Below are 20,146 nucleotides of genomic sequence, written 5' to 3'. Positions count from 1 at the left end.
TGTCATTTTTCCATCAGATATTCTTTCTTGCTTTGTCAAAGATTAGTCGACCATATAGTTGTGGGAAGCGTCCAACTCTTGATCTCAGCTCGGGTCTTGATCTCAGGGTCATGAGTTCATGGGCTTCACTCTGGGCTAGAAGCCTACTTGAAAAAGAAAAAAAAGAATCCTTTGCACTCTGCTTCCTTCCTGCAGTTTACAGAGTTGTAAAATAGCTCAACAATAATGAAAGGTGCAGATCTCTATGAAGTCCGATACCTGGACTAGCATGTGAAGCAGGACACCCAGTAATCTGCTTTTTTGTAGATTTCACTATCCTTCACACTCCATGGTGCTTGTGGTGTGCAGGCAGGGGACTGTCGTAGACGTTTGTATGTAGCTCTGTTAGCGCTGTTATTACACCGTGTTGTAGTCGTCCCACCTGTGATAGAGAAGTCCTTAAGTGAAGGGTTCATGCTCCCTTAGTAGCTCAGCACCCAGCACACTGTCCAGCCTATGAAAACTGTCCGGCTTAAAAACCGTTGAGTCAGTAATTGACTTAGATGATACCCCCAAGAAGTGAGGAGACTGGAGCTTTGAAAAGCTCCGATCAAGTCCCACAATTAGCTTGTGATAAGGTTGGGACTGAAACCCGCTCATCCATTCCCTCACTCAACCTTCCTTCCTTCAACAATTCCTGAGTACCTACTGTGTACCAGTCGCTGGGAGCAGTTATGAGTCTTTGCCCTCCCGAGGGACTTTATGTGTAGCACAATGTGGCTTAGAGAGCATGGGACGGAATGCCTAGCTTGTGACTTGACCTCAGCGATGACTAGTTGTGAAACCCTGGACAAATGGCTTAGCTTTTCTGTGCTTGTGTTTTCCCATCTATAAAATGGGGAAGCCTACCATAAAAGGACTAAATAAGGTAAAACGGTGCAAAATATTTAACTCAGTTCCTGGGGCTACTAATCATCTGCGACTATGAGCCTGTGACTGTGTTAGACAATGTCAGGTCCTGGGCTGCAAAGATGAGGAGAGCTTGGATCCTCCGCTGTTCGAGAAGCTCAATCTAGTAGTGGAAACAGCCTCAGTAGATCATTATCAGGGGACATGGTAAGTGCAGCAAGAGGGGTGTGAAGGGAATTATGGGAGCACAGGGAGGGCTTGCGAGTTGGAGAACAGGACTTCCCAGGAGCCGAGTCTTCAAGCATTAGGAATGTTCCCACCTAGTGGACCCCCTAGGAGGCTGCTGCGGAGTTGAGGTAAGAAAATGATAAGCCCAGACCAAGGCCACAACAGAGGAAACGAAGACAGAGGGATAGGAGAGAGACTTAGCAGGTGGACTTGACAGGGAATGAGGGCGAGAAGGTTCCAAATCTAGTGCTCTCAGCTGGACCCACACTGCCTTAGATGGGGGTTCTCTTTGCAGCTTTCTAACTTAATTCAGGGCAGAAGCGAGTGCTGGGGTAGATCCTACATAACTGGGCCTTGCCCACCTCATGGAGAGGGGCCCAGGTACTGGCATTATTCTGGATTGCAGAGCCCCATTAAGGAGGACTAGTATTCAGGATTAATTTTTTATTTTGGCAATTACTACCCAATTTGAAAAAACATGTTTATGTGTTCGGAAATATTAGCGACTGGGGCACCTGGGTAGCTCAGTCGGTTAAGCGTCCGACTTCGTCTCAGGTCGTGATCTCACGGTTCGTGAGTTCGAGCCCTAAGTCAGGCTTTGTGCTGACGGCTCAGAGCCTGGAGCCTGCTTCAGATTCTGTGTCTCCTTCTCTCTCTGCTCATCCCCCACCCTCACTCTGTCTCTCGCTCTCAAAAATAAACATTAAACATTTTTTTAAAAAAGAAATATTAGCAACTTATTGAAAATATTTATCGTGCACCTGTCTGTCTTGTTCACTTTGTGGAATATCCCGCCTTCCCTTCAGGAAGGATATAGTACAGGGCTTTTGTGCTTTATCTTTTAGTCCCACGTCACTTTTGTGAAACAAAATCTCACCAGAAATGTCCAGTGTGTTGAACAGACGTAAGAGTGAGCTGTTTTGATGGAACAGATGGCCTGGAACTATGTCCACACTGCCTTCCTCCATTCTGCAGGGAGACTCCAAGGAGCTCAGGGCCCTGTGTACAAAGGTCTAGCCCAGTGGTTGTCAAAGGGAGGTCCCCGCACCAGCAGCACAGTTTGAGAGATGCAAAGTCTCAGGCCTCACCCTAAATCTATTGAATCAAAACCTCTGGGAGTGAGACCTACAATCCATCCTTTAACAAACCCTCCAAGTGATCTGATGCCCAGAAATGGGAATGACTTGCCTTATGTCATTTGGGGAGTTCAGGGGGATTCAACTGTTGAGTGCCTAATGTGTGTAAAGTTGTAGAGTATATGCTGTAGGGGATACCAAGAGTTACATCAATGCATTAGTTATCTGTTGCCGTGTAACAAATTAGCCCAGAGTTTCGCAACTTCAGTAACAGGGTCATGAATCTGGGTGCGGCTTTGTGGGTTCCTTTACCTCAGGGTCTCTCACAAGGCTACAGTCAAGGTGTGGGCCAGGGCCTCGGTCATCTCAAGATTCTGCTGAGGCAGGGTCCACTTCTAAGTTCACTCAGTCGCTGTTGGTAAGATTCAGATCCTTACAGGTGGGTTGGCTGACAGCCTGGTTCCTCACTGGCTGTTGGCCTAAGGTTGCCCCTCAATTCCTTGCCACATGGGCCTCTCCAAAGGGCAGCTGGCTTCCTCAAAGTGAGCAAGCAAATGAGAGCGAGAGAGGGGGTGCCCAAGACAGAAGTCATAGTTGTTTGTAACATTTTGGGAGTGGCTTGTGCTCCGTTCTGTTCATGAAATGAGTCATGAAGTCTAGCCCACCCTGAAGAGGAGGGGATTATACAAGGGCAGGAGGTGGGGGATCTTCCAAGATACCACCATCCCTTCTTCTGCCCTTTCGTTTACAATTGTGGCATCAGATACGTACACGCCTAACTGTGGAATCGGCCAGAGAAGGACCGTGGTCATAGGGGTGAGCACAAGTTCAGTGGTGGTTCAGAGAAAAGTAAAAGTCTCTGAGAGGAAGAATCAGGAAGGCTTCTTGGAGGACGCAGCATTATCAAAGGACCTTGAAGAAATGGAGGATATACCTCTGGCACACAGGGGAAGGCCAGGTGGAGGACAGAGCATAGGCAAAGGCAGTGAGGTGGGGAAGTGAAGGGCCCGCTCAGGTGTCCAGGTATCAAAACCTTACAACTTGGGTGGAGCCTGGATAGAGGTAGGGAGAATAAAGCTGACAGTGGAGACTGGACCCATAGGGTGGATGGTTTCCATTGTTAGAGTTGGAAGAGATCTCACCCTTGCTGCGGGGTGGGGATGGGGGCCATGAGGTGGGATAGGCATGGCTTCCATTACTGCTGGGGCCAGGACTGAGGGGCTCTGAGCTCAGTGCTCTCCCCTGCCCCACCAGCCTGGCCCTGAGGTCCATGCCCCGTTTTCTCTTGCAGTTCGGACGCACTGAAGTCATTGACAACACACTCAATCCCGACTTTGTGCGCAAATTCATCGTGGATTACTTCTTTGAGGAGAAGCAGAACCTCCGTTTTGACTTGTAAGTGGAAGATGGTGCGGAGGCTGGGGCTTGGGGAGGAACCACCGACGGGAGGTGGGACTGTAGGACCGGGGTTGGTAGTAACTCCCCTTACCAGAGAAGGGGAGGGGCCAAGGATAGTAGAGGGAGCTCAGGGTTGGCCTGGAAGAAAAGTGACGATGAGCTGAAGTCTAGCCCCGCCTCCATCAGGAGATGGAAAAGAAGTGAGGAGAGAGAACAGAGGCTCCCCACCGTTTGTCTCAGCTACGTGGGGGGCCTTGAACAAGCCCTGACTCTAGGGGCCAGTTGAGGAAAGCTCTTGGGGGCAAGCTCTAACTCCACCTCCAGGGAGCCTTTTTCTCCCCAGCTGCCAGGGCGGTCCCCATTAACCACTCCCTCTGTCAGAGCTTGTTTGAGGGGAGGGTACCCCCCAGTCTCCCCTCCTGCAGAGGTAACCTGGCTGATGGGGCTCAGAGCATGTGCATGTGTCTCCCAAAGGAGCCGAGTGCCCCTCTGCTGAGGTTAAAGACGATGACAGGAGGAACATTGTTTTGTTCTTTTTCCAAGGCGTGGGGTGGTTAGAAAGGACCGTGTCGCGGAGAATTGTGGACAGGGTGGACGGAAAGGGGGTTGGGGGCTTGAAGGAGCAAAGGAAAAAAAAATGCAGTGGAAGGAAATGACTTTTCAGGGACTGATGGAGGGCTTGCAGCCCATTGTCGAGAAGTCACCATTTGGGGACATTTTGGAGAGAGAAGGTGCTCAGGGTAGGGGGAGCATGAGTGCCCTCAGCAGAAGGCATCTGGGCCTGGATGGCCTGGTGACCGGAGTAGAGGGCTGCAGGTATGGCTCCGGATAAAGGGAGGTACCCAGCTGCAGGGAAGAGGTGAAGGTGTTGAGTGCCTCCCTCGTTCTTGAGTGACAAGACCCAAGGTCAGGCTGGGCCCCCCTGAGCAAGGTGACGCAGTCGGGGAAGGTCAAAGGCCAGGTACTGAGCTCGTTTCAAGGGCAGCCGAGCCTCAGCTGGGAAGGTGGGAGAACAGGCAGCGAAGGGCAAGGTGGCCCAGCCACCTGTGAACCAGCCAGGGCCGCAGAGCAAGTTTGTTTTCCTTTTTCAGTCTTTAAGGAGGTATGGCATGTATATAAGGGTCCATTCCATGATGCACTTTTAGATGTTCACACTCATCTAACCACCACCCAGATCAAGAGACAGAACACGTGCAGCACCCCACGGGGCTCCCACGTGCGCCTCCCAGCCATTACTCCCAGGGGTAACCACTGTGTCAGAGACTGGTCTTTGGAGTACAGGGGTCCTGGCTTGGCTCAGGGGCCCCAGCAGTTCTGGGCAGGATGCCCCAGCTCTCTTCACCATCTCTGTGCGTCCCATGCAGATACGACGTCGACTCGAAGAGCCCTGATTTATCCAAACACGTGAGTTTTGCCAGCGACTGCCCAGAGGTTCTGAACATCTCTTAAATGCCAAGGTCTGGGTCGGCCTCGGACTTCACCGTGACACAGACTGTGTGTCTGATGCTGCCACCTGTCATTTCAGAGCCCTCGTACTTCTAGGGATGGGGTGATGGAGGAGGTGGGGTGGCTGTGGGCAGGGTGGGCGACGCTGTTTTTTTTCTGTTCCCCGGGTATGCAGGATTTTCTGGGCCAAGCCTTCTGCACCCTCGGAGAGATTGTGGGGTCCCCTGGGAGCCGCCTGGAGAAGCCCCTCACGTAAGTGTAAAGGGGTGGGGGGCCTGCCTGGGTTGCCTCCCCAGCGATGGGCCAACTTTCCAGCCTCCCTTGGCTCAGGGTAGGGGCAAAGCAGTCAGCCAGTCATGCAGGCTGAGGAGGAGTAAGGAGACCAGGTTTGGGGGGCTCTGAAGTTTATGGAATTTGGGGCCCCCAGAGTGAGGTATGTGTCTGTCCCTCCCAGCCCCCAACTGCCTGGGTCTAATTCCCATTTGTCATTCGGGTCTGTTTCCTCCCTCCCGTCACCCAGCCCATCTTTGGAGAGGCGTGCCCTCTGCGGGGATTGAGGAGGACCTCAGCGGGAGATGGCTGGGAGGCCAGCCATGAGGGCAGGCAGGATCCTGGAGACGATGGGTTGGTGAAGGAGGGGCACCCGTTTCCCCCACTGAAGGTTTCAAATGCTTCATTCTCTCCAGTGAGACCCACGCACCGCTCCCGTTCACTGGGCATCTCCTCTGGGCCAGACCATAATCAGCTTCTCTGATCTCACAAGATTCACTCAGCAGGTCTCCCCATTTCACAGTTCCCACACTGAGGCTCAAAGGAGTGGAGCAGTGGTCCTCACACTGTGGCAGGCTTATCGTCAGGAGGGCTTGTTAAAGCACAGATTGCGGGGCTCCACCCCCCACCCCCACCCCCAGGTTCCCATCCAGCAAGTCTGGGGTGGAGCCTGAGAATTTACATCTCTAACACATTCCCCGGGGATGCTGATGGTGCTGGTCCGGAGACCACACTTTGAGAACCCCTGAGGGGTGGTCGCCCAGGACTTCACAACAGGGCTTGGGAGGAAGACCTCTCCTTCCTCTGGCCCATGGCTTTTGGTCCTGTTTTGACGTTTGATCCAGAATAGAAACCCGTCTCCAAGAATTCCGATGCCAAGTTCTGTGGCCTCTCAGGACGAGGGTACTTGGCTCATGGCATGCTCTCTCTTCCTCTCTCTCCACAGGATAGGAGCATTCAGCCTGAATTCCAGGACAGGCAAACCCATGCCAGCTGTGTCCAATGGGTAGGTCAGCAGACATCTTTGGTCCTGGAGTCCTCAGACATCCAGCCAGCTCTGCAGAGGGAGCCTCAGAGTCCAGGCCCGGTCCCTGCTCCCACCACCGTGCACGCAGCCCCGGCCAAGGGGAGAGAGGAGCCTGGGTCCCTCCTGCAGGATGTGGGTGCTTTGGGCCACTCTGCAGCCAGCCCCTGCCCCATCCAGACCTGAGCTCCAGCATCCCCAGGCCCAGTGGCCCATGGGACTTCAGGGAGCAGGGTGGGGATCAGAGGTAGGGGCTGCTTCCGGTGGCCACCAGGGACTGGACACATTCTCTTCCTCTCTCCCTGGCCTGGTTTCTTCGGCCTCTCACCTCTTGCCCTTCTCCCCTTCCTCTTTCCCTGCCTTCTCTTTATCTCCTTACTCCACTTCCCCTCCATGCTCCCACTGCTGGATGTCTGCCTCTTCATGGAGAAGATTCTGCTAAATCCTCACTTTTTCTATTTGCTCACCAGCTGTGGTGGGCCAGCCCCATTCCCCTGGCCTCCACCCTGACCATCCGCTTTTGGCCGGCTTCCTGCAACTGTGTGCAACAAAGACCCCCCCTCCCCACTCCTTGCCTGTCCCCTCTCCTGGTTGGAGGGAAGGTCCTCACCTGAGGGTGTCGGGGGGGGCAGGATAGGGGATATCTGCCTGCGGGAGCAGCCTTGGAGGTGCCTCAGACACCTGAGCATTTTGGCCCAGTCAGCAGAGCTCCACTGGCCTTGCTGAGAGCTCCCAGGAGCTGGGGTCCCAGCAGCTGCACCGGCCACCAGAGCAGCTGGATATGGGACAGGGGCTCTAGGGGGCCCAGGGTGCTCACGGCCCAGGAAGGGTGTGGATGCTAATTTACCAGGAGAGTATGGAAGCAGCAGTTGGAGAGGGAACAGGAGTCAGGGAGAAGAGCAGAGAGGGAGGGCCAGAAAGGCAGAGAGAGAGAGAGAAAGGAAGGCCAAGCAGGTGGGAGTGGGTTGGGTCTGGAGGGGAGGGAAGGGAAGGTGGGAAACAGGAGAGGGGGCCAGAGGCAGAGGGAGAAACACTGGCGGAAGAGGCTGGTGTGAGGACTCTGTCTCCCTGGGCAGACACTTATCAGTCCCGGGGAGGGCCAGACCGGGGCTGGGGAGGTGCTTTGGGGGCACTCCCCACGTCTAGGGGGACAGGCTGGCAGGCCCTGCCACCCATCTGTGATGGGAGCCTCCAGATGTGGCCCCTGCTCTGCTCACCTGATTTGGAGAGCTCTGGGCTGTCCCCACCTCTGGGGCCAGCTCCCCTGCTCCTCTCTACTTGAGAGCCCCTCCCTCCGAAAGCTGGCACTGGGGAGAGTTCCATCAGTGGTTCTCAAAGTGGGTTCTGCCGACATCGTGCTGCTGCTGCTCCCGAGGCTGGCCTGAGGGGTGGGGCGGGATTTTCTCAGCTTTGCAACTTTGTAAAGGAAAGGGGGCGGGGAGGGAAATGATACGCACTGTGTGTGCATGTTGGTCATAATGGAGGCTACAAACACACTCATTTTTAGGGGCTAGGAAACGGAGGCTCAGAGAGGTGCAGGCATGAGTCCAAAGTCACACAGCTGCTGGACAACGTAACATTTTTTTCTCCCTCCCAGTGGCCCCTGGCTACACCGGGGGCCCCCACCCCCAGGTTCATCCCAAACACTGGAGTGGGATGGGCTGGTGCCTGGGGGAGGGGTCCTTCCTGACCTAGGGAAGAGGTGGTACAGGTCCCCTGGGTGAAGGCCCACCCTGGGAACTCGCCCTCCCGGAAGGGATTCTTCGGGTGGGCCGACTTCAGGTCCTGGTTGCCCCCCTCACTGAGTTGCTGCATGAATGGCCAGGAGCTCTCTTCTCTGGAGAGACCCCAGCCCAGGAGTTCAAGGGGAGGTAGCCGTGGGAGAGAGCCTGGACAAGCTGCCCCAAGAGCATTCCAGCCCTTCTGCTTAACTCCCCCTTGCTGCTCTCCCTCCCATGATAAATCGGAGTGGCTCAGAGCTGAAATGTCCCGGGATTCTGGGGGTCAGCTGGGTGCAGGGTGGGGTGGCTGGCCCACGAGGTCTTTTGCCCACAGAAGTGGTCTTTGGATGGAAAGTTTGAGAACCACTGGTCTGGAAGCCTCCGGGTGAGTCTGGATGCTTTTCCACTTCTAGGACTTTCATTGCAGACACTACCCTTGGCGGGGCTCTGGGCTCTCGGGGAGCAGGGGGCGGGGCAGCTCCAGGTCTGGGGGCCTGGCCCAGGAAGCAGTGCACTAGGCCACACTGCCACATGGATTTCAGGAGACTCTGTCTCCCCAGGGGCTTTGGGCAGGTCTGCTGGGGTGGGGGGGAGGAGGGAGGGTGAGGAGGGCTGATTCGGGGAGTGTTCAGGCTTGTGTGTCTGTCTTTGTCTGGCTCTCCATTCTTTCATCTTCTCCTCTCCCAGTGGTGTCCCAGGGAAGAAATGTGGCACCATCATCCTGTCCGCCGAGGAGCTGAGCAACTGTAGGGTGAGTGGCAGAGGGGCTCCAGGACGGGACCTGGTGGGGGCAGGGGTGGAGCAGTGACAGAAGGCAGGCTGCTCTCCCTGTGACCCCCGGGGCCACGCGTGTCTTTGGAAGGTATCCGGGGGAAGGCAGGGCTCCTCAGTTTGAGCAAACTCCTCAGTTTGGCGGTCACAGAATTCTGTAACATCAGAGCTAGCCCGTGAACTGTGAGATCGTGACCTGAGCCAAAACCAAGAGTCGGACGCTTAACCGACTGAACCACCCAGGCGCCCCGGTGCCTTCTCCTTTATAGCGGAGCGCACTGAGGCCCAGAGGGGGAAGGAACTCGTCCACAGTTAGCAGCAGAGCCAGACTGGCCCTGGCCCCTGCCCTCCACGCCGGGGCTCCTCCATTCCCCATCATGGTCACCTCTCACATGTCTTTGAACCAAGACTGCTTTGGCTCCAGGACTGGCAGAGAGGGGCTTTTTCCGTCGTGGAGCCTGGGGGCTTGGCATGTCGTTGTCATATTGCGCTTTTAGCTCTGGAGTAGGGTGACGCCCTGCACGGGTCGAGGGAGTGAGGGGGTGTGTGTTGCGAAGCTAGAGTCTGCCATCGCAGGCGGCCCTTGGGTTTGCTCCTTCTGTGGGACCGTGGAGAAGCAGGAGGTGGGGACAGCTGAAGGGGTAGCTGAGCACACCAACAAGGGGCTCAGGGGACTCGATGGCTAAAAATAATGGCGAAACATAGTGATGATGATAGCTATTACTTGTCAGGGGAGGGGCATTTTTGCCTAAGTTATCACTGCTCCTGACAACAATCCGAAGAGGTGGGTACTGTTCTTGTTCCCATTTTACGAATGAAGAAATTGAGGCTCAGGGAAACGGAGTCATCTGTTCAAGGACAGGAAATGGTAGAGTCACGGTTCTAACCCAGGTCAACCCGATTCTAAAACCTGGGCTCATTCCCAGGCTTGCATGCCTCTTAGGTTCATTAGAAGCCACAGGTGGGAATGGGGGTGGGTCCCGGGGAGAGAAGGAAGAGGTGGCGATGGAGTGTGAACACAGGACCAAGCCTGGGGTAACCTGGGAACCCGAGTTCACATAGGGCTCAGGTTAGAGGGTGTGGGAGGGAGGGGGAGAAACAGGATTTTCTGACCTTCCTGGGAAATCAGTGCAACTATGATATTTGTTAGCCATAAATATTTGCCTTATTAGAAAATAAAGTTGAGCGATTAAGAAGCTATATGTTAATTCACTTAACAATGACAACATAAATAACAACTTTTCTGAAAAATAGCTACCTTTTCCAAAACAAGAGTCATTTAGTGAGAAGAGCGGCCTTGTTTTGCATTTTTGTAAATATCTTGAATGTCAGGCTGAACAGAAGAGAGTTAGAGTCTCATATTTGCTTCTGCAGTCAATCTGTTGTGTATCACTGCTAGGTAAATTCTAGAAAACTCCATGTCTTATTAGCATTATTATGAAAAGAGTTTTGGCCTCCTGGACCACCTCCTGAGGGTTCCTGGTCCATTCTTTGAGAACTGCTGCTGTGGGGGTATAAATTGTTAGCCAAGATTAATTGAGCAATTATACTGAGCCACACCCTGTGCTAAGTGGTTTACATGTATCAACTTCTTTTAAATTTTTTTTTTTAACGTTTATTTATTTTTGAGACAGAGAGAGACAGAGCATGAACGGGGGAGGGGCAGAGAGAGAGGGAGACACAGAATTGGAAGCAGGCTCCAGGCTCTGAGCCATCAGCCCAGAGCCCGACGCGGGGCTCGAACTCGCAGACCGCGAGATCGTGACCTGAGCTGAAGTCGGACGCTTAACCGACTGAGCCACCCAGGCACCCCTGTATCGACTTCTTAATGTGTATTAGTGTGATGTGTGATGTAATACTATAAGTAGTGTGATGTATTACATAATATCTGATGTATTACAGTTTTTCTTTTCCAGAGAGGTTAAATGACCTGCCCAGGGTCACAGAGCCACTGGGTAGGAGAGATTTGAACCCAGGCAGTCTGGTTCTAGAGCCAGGGTCTTTAAACACCAGGCTGTGGGCTTCCAAACTCTGCTTTCAGGGGTCTCCCGTTGGAGAATAAGACACAGAATTGATAGGCCAGGGCAGTGTAGCGATGACCAAATCGACTTCTAGGCCACTGCTCGTTCTGGCTCGTCTAAGTGTCTGTTAACCTCAGTGGGTCTGGAGGAATTTAGCAGCAGGACCACACCCCCTCTGGTATACAGGTCCAGCAGAGGGCCTGGTGTGCGGTGGCCAGTCCTTTAGGATCGATCAGGAGGAATCTGCAACCGAATAAAAGCACAGACCAAATGTTTAGCAGTGGACCGCGATGAAAACTACAAATGTGTATGCTGATCATCCGGAAGTCACCGGCGTTCAGGCAAGGGAGAGAGAACACAGCCGACATTACAGGAGAGCTGTCGAAGCTCCCCAAGCCTCAGCTTCTCCATCTGTATGTCGGGGCTGATAGAGGTGTCTCGAGGATTAAAGGGGCTCATGGAGGCGCCTCTGCCTAACTGGTGCCTGGGAAGGATGGAATCTGAATTCCTTGAAGCCTAAAGTCCATTTGCCCTCAAGCTTCCAGCTCAGCTGGTGATTTCCTCCCTAGTTTATAATTAAATAAGGTAATACGAGTGAAAGTGCTTTGGAAATTCTAAAGCCCTAGACAATGCTGGGTGCTGTCAATGGTCTAGTTTTCCGGGATTGGCAAACAATCTGCCTTTTAGTATCTATTAGGCGCCTCCCTGTTCCTTGCTCCTTCCCCACCTTCCCTCCAGGGGTGGCCACAGTTTCCTTGATTTAAGCTGTTCCCAAGGCAAGGAGGTGGGGGGTGGGCTCCCTCCCTTCCTCTTGAGATTGTCAGCTCCTTTTCTTTCGGGGCGTCTTGGGCTGAGTTCTGTCTTTCCCTAGAATACTTACAAGGAAAAGAGACTAATTCCCAGCATCTGGCTGAATGAAAATAATTACATCTGAGCTGCTTTGCTTCTGTGGCTCCAGCTCGGCATTCAGTAGGAGGATCAAAGGAAGAGGGTGGAGTCTGAGAGGTTTCTTTTTTTTTTTTTTTTTTTCCCCAACCAGAGCAGGGCTTTCTGCTCAAGTGAATGTGTTCTGCTAAGTAGTCGGATGGTGTGGACGGGTGGGGACTAGCAAAGGACTTCAGTGGGTCACCAGCATGCTTTGATAGGTTACAGAAAAGCTTTCCTTATCTAGAATTTAAACAAGAAAGTTGCAACAATTGGAATTTGATCCCAAATACTATTCAGTCATACTGGATGTTGACAACGATGAGCTTAAGCTCCTGAAGGGCCTCTGAATCACCAAAGATTTAATTATGTTCAGCAGTAAAACTATTATTATTCTGTGTAATACTGACCAACATTTGCATAGCCCTCACAATTGACCAAGATCCTCATGATTATAGTCTATTTGGTCCTCACCACAGGGCTGGGAGGTGGGTAGGAGTGAGTGCCTCCAGTTCACAGGTGCAGAGAGGTTGAAGTGACAGCTTAAGATTGCTAGGCGGAGAGGGGTGCCTGGGTGGCTCAGTCGGTTAAGCGTCCGACTTAGGCTCAGGTCATGATCTCACCGCTTGTGAGTTCGAGCTCCGCGTCAGGTTCTGTGCTGACAGCTCAGAGCCTGGAGCTTGCTTTTAGATTCAGTCTCCCTCTCTGCCTGTCCCTGGCTCGCACTCTGTCTCTCAAAAATAAATAAACATTAAAAAAGTTTTTTTTTTAAAAAAAAAGATTGCTCGGCTGTGGACCCCTAGTCCTCAGGGAGTATTTCCCTCATCCACAGTGCAGCCATGAGCTTTGTGGTACATGAAACAGGGGTGGGCTTTGTGATCTTTGTGGGGCCAGTAGCTTTCAGCAGGCATGGCGAGTGGCTGGGCTTCTAAAGAGAGCCGGGGGGGGGGGGGGTGTTGTGGACGCACAGGTCGGACAGCTCCTGGCCCTCCCCTTCCCAGATCCTCAGCTACCCTTACGCCTGCCGGACACCCAGACCTGCTTTGCCATGGAGCGCGGGGGTCCTGGCCAGATAGCACGTCTTCACTGCCTCCCTGTCAGGTTCCTGTACCCACTGGATAGAGTGTGGCTCCCCGCTCACAAGCCTGGGGAGTCAAAGCTTCTCACTGCAGCTGCCCCACGAGGTCCTCCACCCCTTAGGTATCACTAGCCCCCTCACGTGTTCATTCATTTTTTTTCAGCAAACATGCTTTGGCTCAGTCCTTGCCACCACCCCAGAGTTTCCAGTTTAGTGCGAGAGACAGAAATGTCAACCAGCAATCACAGTACAGCAGTAGTCCTTAATTCATCAGACCCATTGCCTCTTTTTTATTTAAAAAAAAAAAAATTTTTTGTTAACGTTTATTTATTTTTGAGGCAGGGAGAGACAGCATGAACGGGGGAGGGTCAGAGAGAGAGGGAGACACAGAGTCTGAAACAGGCTCCAGGCTCTGAGCTGTCAGCACAGAGCCTGACACGGGGCTTGAACTCACAGCCTGCGAGATCATGACCTGAGCCGAGGTCGGACGCCCAACCGACTGAGCCACCCAGGCGCCCCCCCCCCATTGCCTCTTTTTTAATAGAAAGCATTTTACAGCACTCTTTACTATCCTGAAGAAAAATCCATGGATAATACCATATAATATGCCAAAATACACACAGGTGAAGGAATAAGCCCTTACAGCTACCTTGAAGAAGATGGCAAGGAAAGCAGCTTGTGCAAAGGCCCTGGGGCAAGGGGACAGTGATGAGTGATGTCAGAGAGGTGAGGGTGTAGGTAGGAGTGGGTGGGAAGTGGGGGAGGGGGGAGGACCTTGTAGCAGAGCCCTTTAGCAGTTTTGAATCTTGATAAAGTCAGAACTCTCACTGTTCTGAGGACAGATACCAGGGAGAGCCCAGTGTCCCCATGTGGGAGCCTAGGGGAGAGTCCTGGGAGGAAGGGAGAGAGATAAGAAGAAAGAGGTTAGGTGAAGTGGGGGGAAGTGGTGAAGCTTTCCTGAGACTCAGAAGTATGCAGGTTGGTATTTAGGAAAGATGCATGTTACGGCTAGCACGGATATAAGTATCCTGCAGGCTCCAGGTTCCACGCTGTCAGCACGGAGCCCAACGTGGGGCTCAAACCCATGAACCGTGAGATCATGACCTGAGCTGAAGTTGGAGGCTTAACCCACTGAGCCACCCAGGCACCCCTTTTATAATTAGTAGAATATGGTATTCAGATTTATTTTCCCATATCATTAGATATTTTTTGAAAACATGGATTTAATAGCTATATGTTGTTCCTCTATTATATGAATGAGCCATAATTTATTAAATCTATTCTCTTCTAGGAAAAAATGTAATTAATACTGCCCTGAACATCCTCCTAGCCAAATAGTCCCATTTTTCTTTTGAGCTTTTGTTGATGGATTTTGGTTAGTATCCCAAGCACATAGTCTCCATGAGTGGGAGGGAAAACAGTCAATCTGGGGTTTTCAGCTTCTGAATGACCAAATCAACAGATGTACAACTGATTAGATTGTTTGGGAAGTCAGCTATTAAGACAGCAGAGAAAAAACAGCTTGACCCCCATGTGGTTGTTACAGTCAACGTGTAAAGACAGACCCAATCTCTTAGACCAACGTCTACACCCACCATCTATATTCCAATCAATTCTAGCCTATGTGGTCTTCGCGGACATCGCAGAACACCTGTGCCCTGGGTCCCTGCTTCTGTAGTCTTATCCCGGCAGCCTGGGGTTCCGGGCCCTTCTGTGAATGTGGAAGCCCTCTCAGAGGTCACTGTGCACAGAATGACTCTTGACTCTGAGTTGTGTTCCCTCCTGCTGGAGTGCTGAATTTCAGAGTTGTAGCTAATGATTCGTTTTCCTTTTAATTGATGTCTTCTCTTTTTTGGACTAAAAAAGACAATGTACGAGTTCCAGGAAATTTGTAAAACCCAGCCAACTTTGAGGAGAAAACAATAAATGTCACCATGGTTCCACCATCCATTTAAAAGTATTTTTTTTGGGGGGGGGCACCTGGGTGACTCAATCAGTTAAGCATTCGACTCTTGATTTCAGCTCAGTCATGATCTTAGTTCGTGGGATCAAGCCCCACATCAGGCTCTGTGCTGACAGTGCAGAACCTGCTTGGGATTCTCTCTCTCCCTCTCTCTCTTCCCCTTCCCCACTCACACACACTCTCTCAAAATAAATAAATAAGTAAACTTTTAAAAAAGCTATATAACTACTTTTTAGGGTGTAGTGTGTGAGCAAAGTGGCTAAGAACTTGGGCTCTGGATCTAGACCAAATGCCACTGCTTACTAGCTGTGTGACTGTGGGTAAGTTACTTGACTTTTTCTGTGCCTCCGTTTATTCATTTGTAAAATGGCTTTATTTAAATCGTTGGTGTTTTATTACGGATTTTTGCACTGATGCTGATTTTTAAAGGTGTCACATTATATCTTTATTTTGATTACTGAGATTTGGGGCGCCTTTTAAATTTTGTACTCGCCTTACTTTCTTGTTCTGATCCTGGAGCATGCCAGCAAGACCCGGTTTTCTTTTCTGCCCTCCAGGGTGTTGCTACCCTCTCCCAGCCTTCAGCCCACCTGCTGACCTCTGGGCCTGACCTCTGACCTGCAAGGCCTCTCTGGGTCGGAGGGCTAGTGCTAGAGTGGGCCAGGCCACCCTGGAGGGAAAGGCTGTTTGCTGTAGTCTCCCAAGCAGCCTGATTAACATGCGGAAAGATGCAAATTGAGGCAATCCTGCTGTTTTAGAAGAACTTAATATGTTTTTTAAAAAGATAGGGCGAAAAGGCAGAAATTGCAGGAAATTATATATTGCAGGAGTTGTTTATCTTCTGCACAGTTGATTCCAGAGATGCTTCTGGTTTGGGAACAGCGTTTCTTGTGCTCAGAGAGCCCCACCCTCCAGCTGAAGCTATCAAACAGAGGGACCTCTGACCATGGCCGGAATTCGTTGCTTCCTAGTCCTGCTGGCTCAGTCCCAACTGTTGCCACTTCCCAGCCTCTTCCTGGGGTCCATTCACTAACCCACATTTAAGGGGAGCAGTCAAAGCCTTGTTCATATGATATGACTGTTGACATAACTCAGAGCCGCCTTCCGAAGTAGGGTCCCCAGACCAGGACAGTTCCTTGTCTCCAGGACTCCCTGGGGTGGGCTCACCCATGAGGGAAGAAGCTTGCTTTCGTTACAGCCTAGAAATCTCAACTAAAGGTCTGTTGTATCCCTGTGGGTTCCACAATGGCACAGCAGTACCCATAATCTTAATGGGCTTTTGGTGATTGTTTCTGGGTCTAGATCGTGTTAGGGATGGCAGGGCAGGTTGAGCGACAAAATAAGCCGCCAGCAAAACCTGTATTTGCCATCAGCAGGGGAATGAGGTGTGGCTGCCTGGAAGCTTTTTCCAGTTAGCTGATTTTTAGAGCCAGTCTTTTCTTGTCTTTTCTTTTCTTTCCTTTCCTTTCCTTTCCTTTCCTTTCCTTTCCTTTCCTTTCCTTCTCTTTTCTTCTCTTTTCTTTTCTTTTCTTTAATTTTAACTAGTTTGCACAGAGGAGGCCTTTCTAAAATGGATTTCACACTTTTCTGAGTCCTCAAACTGAGGCTGCAGAACACAAATTCAACTTATCTTGATGATTCGGGGGGGGGGCCATCATTTGGAATCTCAGTTATTAATCTTTGGAGCCAGACTGTTGTGTTCCAATCCCAGCTTCTCCTGTTAGTAGCTGTGTGGCTTCCGGCGAGGGTGTTAACCTCTCTGGGCCTCAGTTTCCTCATCTTTAAAATGGGACTGATAATGGCATCTGCCCCACTGGGGCGGTTGAGAGGATTCAACGAATTACAATGAATTCGTCACCGTAAAAACAGTGCTTGGCACGTCCACCTGAGGTCGACCCATGTGGTATTGCCATTTTCATAGGTAGGCAGTTTCATAGGGTCCGGCCCAGTGGGGGATGGCATTCCACAAGTGTTGGCCCCTGTTCTTGCAGCTGCTCCGTGCTAGGCACTGTGGGCTGGTATTTGACATATGCCATTTGCCTCAGTCTTCCTGACAGGCTCACAGGGGGCGTTATTACTCTGTTTTTCCAGAGGAGAACACCAAGGCTTAGGTTAAGTTGCTTGTCAGAGGCTGCTGAGCTGATAGGTCGCAGAAGTGGTTTCCAGCCAGGTGGCCTTGACTCCCCTGTACTATTCTCTGTGTCAGGTGTTGTGCCGGGGCCAGGGGCCCTCCCAGGGGAGCACTGAACGGTCCTGGAAGTTACGATAACTAAGTGCTGCATTGATTTTGTCCTCATATTCCTGCCCCCCTTCCTGATCTTGCAGGGCCTTGAAGGTTCTCCTAGGAAGCAAAAGGAAGAGCTCTTTCTCCTGGATTTTTTGGTTTGGCTGTTGCCAGTATATGTGTGTATTTTAGAGCCAACCGGGGCAGGTTGCTGTGTGTGGCTTGCCTGTGTTCATTCAGGTGCAGGTGTCCTATAGGTGACCTCTGATTGCGTGGAATCACATCTGGAGATACGACCAAACCGTATCCCGGGGAAGCCGGTGGAGGGGTTCTGGATTCCCAGACTGTCCTCTGGGTGCCAGTCTTCCCCACTGCCACCCCTGTCCCAGTGTGCTCCCTGTAGCATTCACACGGAAGCCTAAATTGCCCTGCTTTAAAGGACAGTGTAGTCATCCTGTCCAGCATGTCACTTTACAGTTGAGGAAACTGAGGCTTAGACACCAGAACTATGGGCGCCTTGCTGGGCTATCTCCACTCTCTCCTCAGCAGAATCTGAGAGGTCAGTGTTTTCTTTCTTTCTTTCTTTCTTTCTTTCTTTCTTTTTTTTAATTTATTTACTTAGAGAGAGTGAGAGTGTGCTAGCTGGGGAGGGGCAGAGAGAGGGAGAGAGAGAGCATCCCAAGCAGGCTCCACACTGCCAGTGCAGAGCCCGACGTAGGGCTGGAACTCATGAGCCATGAGATCGTGACCTGAGCTGAAATCTAGAGTCAGAAGCTTAACCGACTGAGCCACCCAGGTGCCCCAAGAGGTCAGTATTTTCTGATGCCACTGCCCGCTGCCTCCGTGAGGAGGAGCCAGCGCTGGGTTCATGGGCCTATGATCTGTGCAGTCACACAGGGCCTAAGTTCGGTTTAATGCCCTGCTGTCACATTTTCCCTTTCCACTGGGCCCCACAAATTATATAGCCAGTGCTGGGAGAAACCCACCTGGTCCTAAGCCGCCTCCTTTTTCTAGGCCATGGGATAGAACTCCCCAGGGAGGCATTTAAAATGCTTCCTCTGGGGCGCCTGGGTGGCGCAGTCGGTTAAGCGTCCGACTTCAGCCAGGTCCCGATCTCGCGGTCCGTGAGTTCGAGCCCCGCGTCAGGCTCTGGGCTGATGGCTCAGAGCCTGGACCCTGTTTCCGATTCTGTGTCTCCCTCTCTCTCTGACCCTCCCCCGTTCATGCTCTGTCTCTCTCTGTCCCAAAAAGAAATAAACGTTGAAAAAATAAATAAATAAAATAAAATAAAATGCTTCCTCCATCCAGCATGGGGTGGGATTGAAACTTTCTCCTACAGTGACTATAGGGGACAGACTTAGAAGGCTAGAGATCTTTTTGGGAGGCTGAGAGGGATGCCCTGAAGTCTACCTGCCTCGGTTACCCTCTGTGTGACTGTGGGCCTATGACAGCCTTTAAAAGCCTCAGTGTCCTCATCTGTAACATGGGGAGAATAGTGGAGTTACTTCATATGGTCTTTATGAGGATTCAGTACAATAACGTATGTAAAGAGAAGGCTTAACACAGTGACTTGCATACAGTAAGTGCTCAATCAGTCAGGCATTCTCTTATTCCAGGTCTGAAGTCCTAGGTTTCTCTGGAGGCTCTAGGATTCCTGGGGGTGCTAGGCCTTGCAAGCCCCCAGTCCAGCTCTTTCTTCCTCTCGGGTCAGTCTTGAAGAGGGACACGATGAAAGCCGTCCTTACCCGCGCACCTCTGTGCTCTGGCTGCTGTGTGCCTCAGCACTGCCCCTCCTCAGAGCCTCCCTTTAGTGGGTACTTCCGTCCCAGATTAACCAGAGGCCAGCCCCTCCCTGCCCCTTCCCCCAACCCCGACCCCGGAGTCCAAAGAAACCAGGGAAGAGGGCCTCACAGCTGGAACGGGCTCCCTCTCAGCGGAGTGGTATGCCGGAAGAGGCCTGACTTTGCAGCCAGTTCATACGTGCTGAATTACACTCTGCTGGTTGCCAGCTGGTGATCGTGGGCAGGCCAGCTTCTTCTGCCCCAGCTTCCTCATTTATAAAAAAGCAACAGAGGATTACTTCTCGGGCTAAAGGTGATAAGGAACTCAGTGACTTGGCTACACGTATGGTATCTAATAAGTGTTTGTTGAATGAATGAATCAGTGAGTGAGTGAGTGAGTGAGTGAACGGATGCTCTGTGTTTGCTATTGTCAGCTGTCCTTGAAGGGAGGCATTTGGGGTGGGGGGGGGCAGGGACAGAGGCCACATATGTTGTGTGTGCAAGGAGGGCAAGTGTCCAAATAGCCCTAACATGAACGGGGGAGGGGCAGAGAGAGAGGGAGACGCAGAATCGGAAGCAGGCTCCAGGCTCCGAGCCATCAGCCCAGAGCCCGACGCGGGGCTCGAACTCCCGGACCGCGAGATCGGGACCTGGCTGAAGTCGGGCGCTCAACCGACTGCGCCACCCAGGCGCCCCTCCCGTGACCATATTCTTAACGATTATACCACCACCTTCTCCCTACCAAACCTTTTGACCACGCCCTTCAAACTTGTGGGAGGTTGCCTTTTCAGCTCTGCCACCCTTTTGGTCCTCACCGGGCTGTGGGGCTGAGCTCAAGAGACCCTCTTCCCCACTGAGAGGAAGGGGGGCAGCGTGAGAGTTAGGTGACTTCCCCGCAGGCCCTAGCCCTTGAGGGCAGACCAGGCCCAAAGGACTAGAAGACAAAGCTCCGAGCTCTGGCCAGTTGGCAGGAGATTTGTTGGGATGCAGAGATTTCAGGTTGAAGAGGCCACAGGGGGATGGGTGGAGAGAAGGACATGGGGGCATTTCTGCCCAGTGCCCTGTCAGCCATGGCAGACTGAGGGGTTGGGGTCACATGAGGGGAGGGATCCAGCAGTCCTCAGCAGGGCCTGGATACCTTCTTTGTGCTCTTGGGCTGAGTATTGGGTCAGCCAGGGCCATGAACGACCCGGGGAGTCAGAAACCCAGGGCTCTGCCTGGTGAACTTGGGGGAGTCGCTCCCTGCTCTGAGCCCTAGACTCCTCAGCTGGAAAATGGGCCATATCTACCTTCTAGAGTTGGGTGGGCCTCTCCTGGGTTAGTGGGTGTGAAA

The 20,146-nt window shown here is 52.1% G+C and overlaps 1 protein-coding gene across 2 annotated transcripts in view; it reads left to right on the top strand.

Annotated features, from left to right (window-relative positions):
- CPNE5 (copine 5) overlaps positions 1-20,146 on the top strand; it is a 94,999-nt gene that overhangs the window by 38,062 nt on the left and 36,791 nt on the right. Inside the window, exons 4-9 of one of the 2 annotated variants that reach the window (XM_043591254.1) lie at positions 3,484-3,587; positions 4,955-4,994; positions 5,212-5,288; positions 6,253-6,312; positions 8,386-8,436; positions 8,739-8,802. In XM_043591254.1, the coding sequence (XP_043447189.1) occupies positions 3,484-3,587; positions 4,955-4,994; positions 5,212-5,288; positions 6,253-6,312; positions 8,386-8,436; positions 8,739-8,802 (396 nt within the window). The remainder of the gene's footprint in view (positions 1-3,483; positions 3,588-4,954; positions 4,995-5,211; positions 5,289-6,252; positions 6,313-8,385; positions 8,437-8,738; positions 8,803-20,146) is intronic. The other variant, XM_043591255.1, reaches the window with a different exon arrangement.

This window comes from Prionailurus bengalensis, chromosome B2 (assembly GCF_016509475.1).
Source record: "Prionailurus bengalensis isolate Pbe53 chromosome B2, Fcat_Pben_1.1_paternal_pri, whole genome shotgun sequence".
NCBI lineage: Eukaryota > Metazoa > Chordata > Mammalia > Carnivora > Felidae > Prionailurus > Prionailurus bengalensis.
This window is presented reverse-complemented; position numbering and strand designations above follow the sequence as displayed.